This window comes from Fukomys damarensis, unplaced genomic scaffold (genome assembly GCF_012274545.1).
Source record: "Fukomys damarensis isolate Sample0158 unplaced genomic scaffold, DMR_v1.0_HiC HiC_scaffold_23, whole genome shotgun sequence".
Classification (NCBI taxonomy): domain Eukaryota; kingdom Metazoa; phylum Chordata; class Mammalia; order Rodentia; family Bathyergidae; genus Fukomys; species Fukomys damarensis.
In genome coordinates, this window is record NW_022900935.1 from 1,932,118 (window position 1) to 1,937,805 (window position 5,688).

Sequence of the window (5,688 nt, forward strand, 5' to 3'; positions counted from 1 at the left end):
GCCCCAGCCCCCGCCTGTCTCACCTGATGACCGTGGGCACACACTCAATACTGGCCATACTCGAGGTGAAGGGGGACACCACCGAGGCCTCGGCCTGGGACAGTGAGATGCCCACGTCGGCCGCCTTCAGGGCCCCGCAATCGTTGGCGCCGTCCCCGCACATGCCCACGCAGTACCTGGTGAGGGGTGGGCACGGCCTGTGGGTGAGGGCGAACCCCGGTGCTCACATGGTGCCCAGGGAAGAGGTGCCATTATTTCTGGTAGGACAGAGGGACAGACAGACCTGGGACAGCCTGCCTGGGAGCTTTTTTTGGATCCTGGGGATTGAACCCAGAGCCTTTGTACTGAGCTACGTCCCCAGTACTTTCGTTATTTTTTATTATTTCGGTCAGGATTTCACTAAATTGATGTGATAAACTGCCCAGACAGGGCTCAAGCTTGCAATCCTCCCATCCCTGCCTCCTGAGTGCTGGCATCTGCCGCCACCCCTGGTCTTATGTTCTGAGACAGGGTTTTGCTAAATTGACAAATAGCCCAAACTGGGCTTGATTTGCAATCCTGCCTCAGCCTCCCAGGGTGCTGGGATCATAGGAGTGCACTACCACACCCAGCTCTGGACAAGTCTTCAGGGTGATGCTCCCTGCAGGCCTCCCAGCACTCACTGAAGCCTTTGCAGCTCACACACCAGCTCTGTCTTCTGCTCAGGGGCCATGCGGGCGAAGATGGTGGCCTGCACCAGGACCTGGGGGCACAGGGAGGGGCAGGGCTGAGGCCAGTGCAGAGCACGGGAGGTCAGGGGTAAGTGTCCCGGCTCAGGCTGCCATACCTTGGGCAGCAGCTTGGGGAAGTGCTTCATCAGGACATCGAAGGTGGATCCACTGAGGGCCAGGTGGCTGGACGGGGGCTCTGGCTCCACGGTGCGGCTCTCAGCCGGGTCAAGGTCCTGGGAGCCCAGGAAGCTCGGCTTAGCATCCCTGCCCACCCTGCAGAGCTGGGGGGCCCAGCTCAGGTGGCTCAGGGCTGGCCTCACCTTGGCCCCGTTCACAGAGGTGGGGCATTCCGCGGGCAGGAACTTGAGGGAGGCAGGTCGGCCCCGCTCAGGGTGGGTGGCATGGACGATGACCAGGCGCTCCCGGGGGGCCACCATGCCGCAGCCCCGGGCCACGGTGACGGCCGTCTGCAGGTTGTCCCCTGGAGATGTAGGGCAGTCAGGAATCCTCCTTAGCCTGCCCCTCGCAGGGGAGTCTGAGTCCAGTCTGCCACCACCAGCTGAGTGGCCCCGCAGGTGAGCCTCACGTTGGGACCCCCGTTTCCTCAGGGGCAAAACACAGCCCTGAAGGGTCTGGACTGGAGCTGCGGATACTGTGCCAGTGCGTGTGCGCGTGCAGGAGGACACAGTGCTCTCAGCTCCCCGCCCTTTCACACCGCCAGGATCTTCCTGGGCCGCGAGACTGTCATCCCTTGGAGGTTGCCATCATCAACCCCCTTTCTCAGAAGTGGAAACAGAATCTAGGAAAGTCTCACCCAGCCGGTGAGAGAGCAGCCAGGCGGAACCACGCCCGGCCTCTTAGGAAGTCACCCCTCCGCTGAGCCTGTTTCCACACAGGTCTTAGGTGACAAGCACATCTGAGGTTCACCAGTGTGGAGACACGTGAGCTGACTCAGGAGGGGCCGCTGAAGGTCCCCTTCCTTCTGCCCAGGACAGGGCAGCTCCCACCCTCCTGACCCAGGTCCTGCGGGCCACGGCACCTGTCACCATAACGGTGCGGATGCGAGTCCTCCGCAGAGCCTGGATCACCCGAGTCGTCTGTGGCTTCAGCAGGTTCCTCAGGACCAGCAGCCCCAGGAAGCTCAGGTCCTGCTCCACGGTGTCCCTGGACGGTGGAAGACTTGAGTCAGAGGCCACGCGGTGGTCACGGCCCTGCTCCCAGGGCTCAGCCTGCGGACGCCCCCTCGGCGGCCCCACCTCGACAGCTGCCTCGCAGCCTCCAGGCTGGGGCCGATGGGCAGCGGCTTGCAGGCCAGAGCCACCACACGGTAGCCGGCAGCCGTGTAGCTCTGCAGCGTCCGGGAGAAGTCGGCGGGCACTGCGAGAGGGGCAGCGTCACTGGACGGCGTGGTGCGGGCAGAGGCCGGAACGACCGCCACGCACACACACTGCCCGCAAGCAGGCTCACCTGTGTCGGGGCGGCAGAGGCTGGCCACCAGCTCCGGGGAGCCCTTGACATAGGCCTCGGGCTGAGCGGCCCCCGGCCACGCCACCACCACACCCATGCGCTGGAGGGTGGAGGAAAAGGGGAAGCGGCGGAGGACGCCGAGGGGCGCCGGGGGCTCCTGCGGGGCGGGAGGAGCTGAGGCCGGCTGTGGAGCCCACCCCGCATCCCCAGCCCGCAGAAGCCCCGCGGCTCACCGTTCCTTGTGTCTGGGGCCCCCAAGGCGGGGGTCTCATCGCTGCCAAGATGGGGGTCCCGAGTGCTGTGTCTGCAGCTGGCTGCTCTTCCAGGACCTGGGAGGCAGGTAGAGAAGGCTGGAAGCTGGAGGGCCTTGGGCCGGGAGGGAGGCAGCAGGAGACCCACGTTCCTGGAGTTACAATGCACACACCAACAGCCTCCTTACCCAGCCAGTAGACTCCACCATCTTGAGGTCCATGGGGTCCCCCACCGGGGTGTCCTGCAGCCAGCTGAGGGCATGGCAGGTGGCCAGTGCTCGGAGCAGGGGCCCCATGGGCAGGAAGCAGGGCTCTGGGACCAGCGGGAGAAACGCCTGTCCCTCCAGGGGCACAACCCCCATCACATCCAAGCCGTCCTCGGTGAGGGTGCCAGTCTGCAGAGGGACAGAGGGGTCCTGGGATGAGCTGTGCCCTCTCTCTGTGGGTACCTGGAGCCCAGGAGCTAGGAGAAGCCCTTTCTTGACTCAGGACCTTTGCAAATACAGATCCTACTGCCAGGGTGACCCCCACCCAGTTTCTACGCCTGGCATTTCCTCTAGAAACTTGTCTTCCTTCAGTCCGCAGCCCTGGGTATGTGGTCCCTGTTTTGGGTCCCTCTCCACGGTCAGCACACAATCTAGTCACCGAACGATGCATAAACGAGTGCTCGCCTCTCCTGGGGGTTCCACCTGTCCCACTACCCAGCTGGGTCTTCGCCAGCCCGGGAGCTGCGTGACTAGTCTCGTCCCTCTTAGTCCATGCCCTTGACCGCCCCTTGGCTTGCGCTGCCCCCACCGCTCACAGTGGGCCAGGTCACCCAGGTGCTGCTGCGGGACCTGCCGACGGGAGCCTCAGACGCCCTCTCTCAGGGGTTGTGTCCCCTGGTCACCACTCGAACCCACTGCCCTGCATCTCTCCTGCGGGCTCACTGCCTGCTTCTGTGGGGACACACAGGGACATGGCCCTGTGCCCACGGAGCCCACTATCCCCTGGGACACAGCCCACGTCAAGCAAAGGGAGCCCCAACAGTAACTGGCTGTGGAAGGTGCGGGCGGGTGTGACAGTTAGTGGGCGACGGCCTCGGAGGGGACGTCTGTGCGGATTAAACACAGCCCAGGTGCACAGTAGGCCCTCACCGGGTCTGGAACGGATGAAAGAGTGCAGATACCTCTGCCAGACCCTGAGCCGTGAGGTGGGAGTGGGACACAGGACCCAGTGATGGCGCTGCCCGCACCGGCCAGCCCGCTGGGGGCCCCACCTTGTCGAAGCACACGAGCCTCAGCTTGCCGCCCAGGTTGATGCGCAGCGGGTGGATGCAGAAGATGCCCTGTGCCCGCAGGCGGCTCTGGGCATAGAGGGTGCACACGGTCATGGCGGCTGGCAAGGCGGGCGGCACCACCACGGTCACCAGGTCCAGAGCCCGGATCACAATCTCGTTCACGGGCACCTGGCAGGAGGCGCTCGCTGTGAGCACTGAGGCCTCCTGGGGCCCCCCGGGCGGGCCGGTGGCTCCCCGAGTCCCTGCAGCTCACCTGGTTGCGGTGGAGGACGAAGATGCTGTACATGGTGCCGAGTAGGGCTGGGGAGACAGTGAGGGGTGAGTGGACTCCGGTCTCGGGCTGTGGGCCCTGGTCGAGTGGGGGACAGGGGCTCACTCACCCAGGACAGAGAGGGCGGCCACAAACTTCATGCTGTGCTTATAAAACTTAAAGCTGATGGGCCGGGGATGCAGGATGGAGCTCACCAGGGCCCCTTTGGCTGTGCAGAACCCTGAAAGGAAACAGGAGACCAAGGCAGGGGAAGCCCTGTGAGGATGGGTGTCCTATTCCCCCACAGCGCGTCACTGCTGCGCAGCCTGGGGTCCCCGCAGACAGTGGTCCATGGGCCTCGCCCAGCCTTTGTGGGGTCTTACACCATGGCGTCAGTGGGCAGAATCTGAAAGTGGGGCCCTTTTCTTATGATCCGGGTTCAGCCCGGCCGCTCCTGCGTGCCCCACCCCTGGCCCCTGCCAGCCTCTGTGGAAGTCAGAATGCTTGGCCGCCCTACCCAGCCCAACTCTTTCCGTCAACAGGAGGACACTGAGGTCCCCAGCAGGGCAGAGGTGGGTGTGGGGTTGAGGGCTCTGGGTCCTGCCCTGCCCTGTGACACCTCCCCTATCAGAGCCGAGTCCAGCATTCTCCCCCACCTCCTCATACGCACCTGTCTGGGTCACCACTGCCAGGACATGGGGTCCTCCGTAGGCCCGGGCCTGCAGGACAAGGGTCCCACAGAAGAGTGTGTGCCGCCGATGACTCTCCGGGCAGTACGGTCCCGGCCCCTCCGGGAGGGCTGTCTTCACCACTGGGACGCTCTCCCCTGGGAGGGACATGGTGTAAGGCCCCTTCCTCTCAGTGAAACCAGGAGTTACGCAAAGGACCAGCCCATCGGCTCTGTCTCACTTAACTCTGTAACCAGGTCTGAACGAGAAACCACAGCCCCATTTTACAGGCGGGGAACTGAGTGTCAGGAGGGCAGAAGAAATAAAGACCCAGAGGCCGTGGGGTGTGGCAGCCAGTGACCGGAACCGGCTTGGGGATCAGACGTATCAAGGGGCAGGGTTTCGGGAGCCTTTCTCCTCCCATTACTTTTATATTAGAACCAGCGAGGATATTCACACAGGGACGTGTGACAACCTCTCTACCGCCCTGGACGGCGGCCTGGCAGAGCAGCGGTCCTGTATAAAAGGGGGTCACGGTCTGCCAGCCACGTGGGTGAGGCCCAGGATGTGGGCTGCTCAGAGGGCACAGCACAGCAGCGCAGCCCCACACGTAAAACCGGAAGTGTATTCACGTTTGCGCACACGTCATACACAAGCACAGGAACGGAGCTGTGGGTCAGGGCCGTGGACCGATGCCCGCCCACTCCGGGCGCCCCTTCTCCCAGTGGTCGGGGTCACTGGGTCGGGAAGGCTGGTGCTGCCACAGATGACGTCCACACGCTGGTGCCTCTGAGTCCTCCTCACACCCTACCCATGGGTGACTGAGCCCCATTTTGCAGGATGGGAAATTGAGCCACAGACAGTTAAATGACACAGTCCAAGGGTGTGGCTGTTTGAAAGGAAAGGGAAATAGCAGGGGGTGGGCGGAGTGGCGGGACTCACCTGTGAGACAGCTCTCGTTGACCACGCACTCTCCGGCCACCAGGGCAGCGTCGCAGGGCATCAGCCCGCCCTCCGGGGGCAGCACCAGGCAGTCTCCGGGCACCAGCTCGCTGGAGTCCAC

The 5,688-nt window shown here is 63.9% G+C and overlaps 1 protein-coding gene across 1 annotated transcript in view; it reads right to left on the reverse strand.

Moving 5' to 3' along the window:
* The window catches only part of Atp13a2 (ATPase cation transporting 13A2), a gene marked incomplete at its 5' end in the record, with an annotated part of 11,106 nt that overhangs the window by 2,189 nt on the left and 3,229 nt on the right, over positions 1-5,688 (reverse strand). The window contains 14 exons of the mRNA XM_010614271.2: positions 24-176; positions 663-742; positions 827-943; positions 1,031-1,191; positions 1,750-1,874; positions 1,967-2,087; positions 2,178-2,334; positions 2,411-2,506; positions 2,617-2,823; positions 3,687-3,875; positions 3,961-4,007; positions 4,088-4,198; positions 4,628-4,783; positions 5,568-5,688. Coding sequence (XP_010612573.2) covers positions 24-176; positions 663-742; positions 827-943; positions 1,031-1,191; positions 1,750-1,874; positions 1,967-2,087; positions 2,178-2,334; positions 2,411-2,506; positions 2,617-2,823; positions 3,687-3,875; positions 3,961-4,007; positions 4,088-4,198; positions 4,628-4,783; positions 5,568-5,688 — 1,841 coding nt within the window. The remainder of the gene's footprint in view (positions 1-23; positions 177-662; positions 743-826; positions 944-1,030; positions 1,192-1,749; positions 1,875-1,966; positions 2,088-2,177; positions 2,335-2,410; positions 2,507-2,616; positions 2,824-3,686; positions 3,876-3,960; positions 4,008-4,087; positions 4,199-4,627; positions 4,784-5,567) is intronic.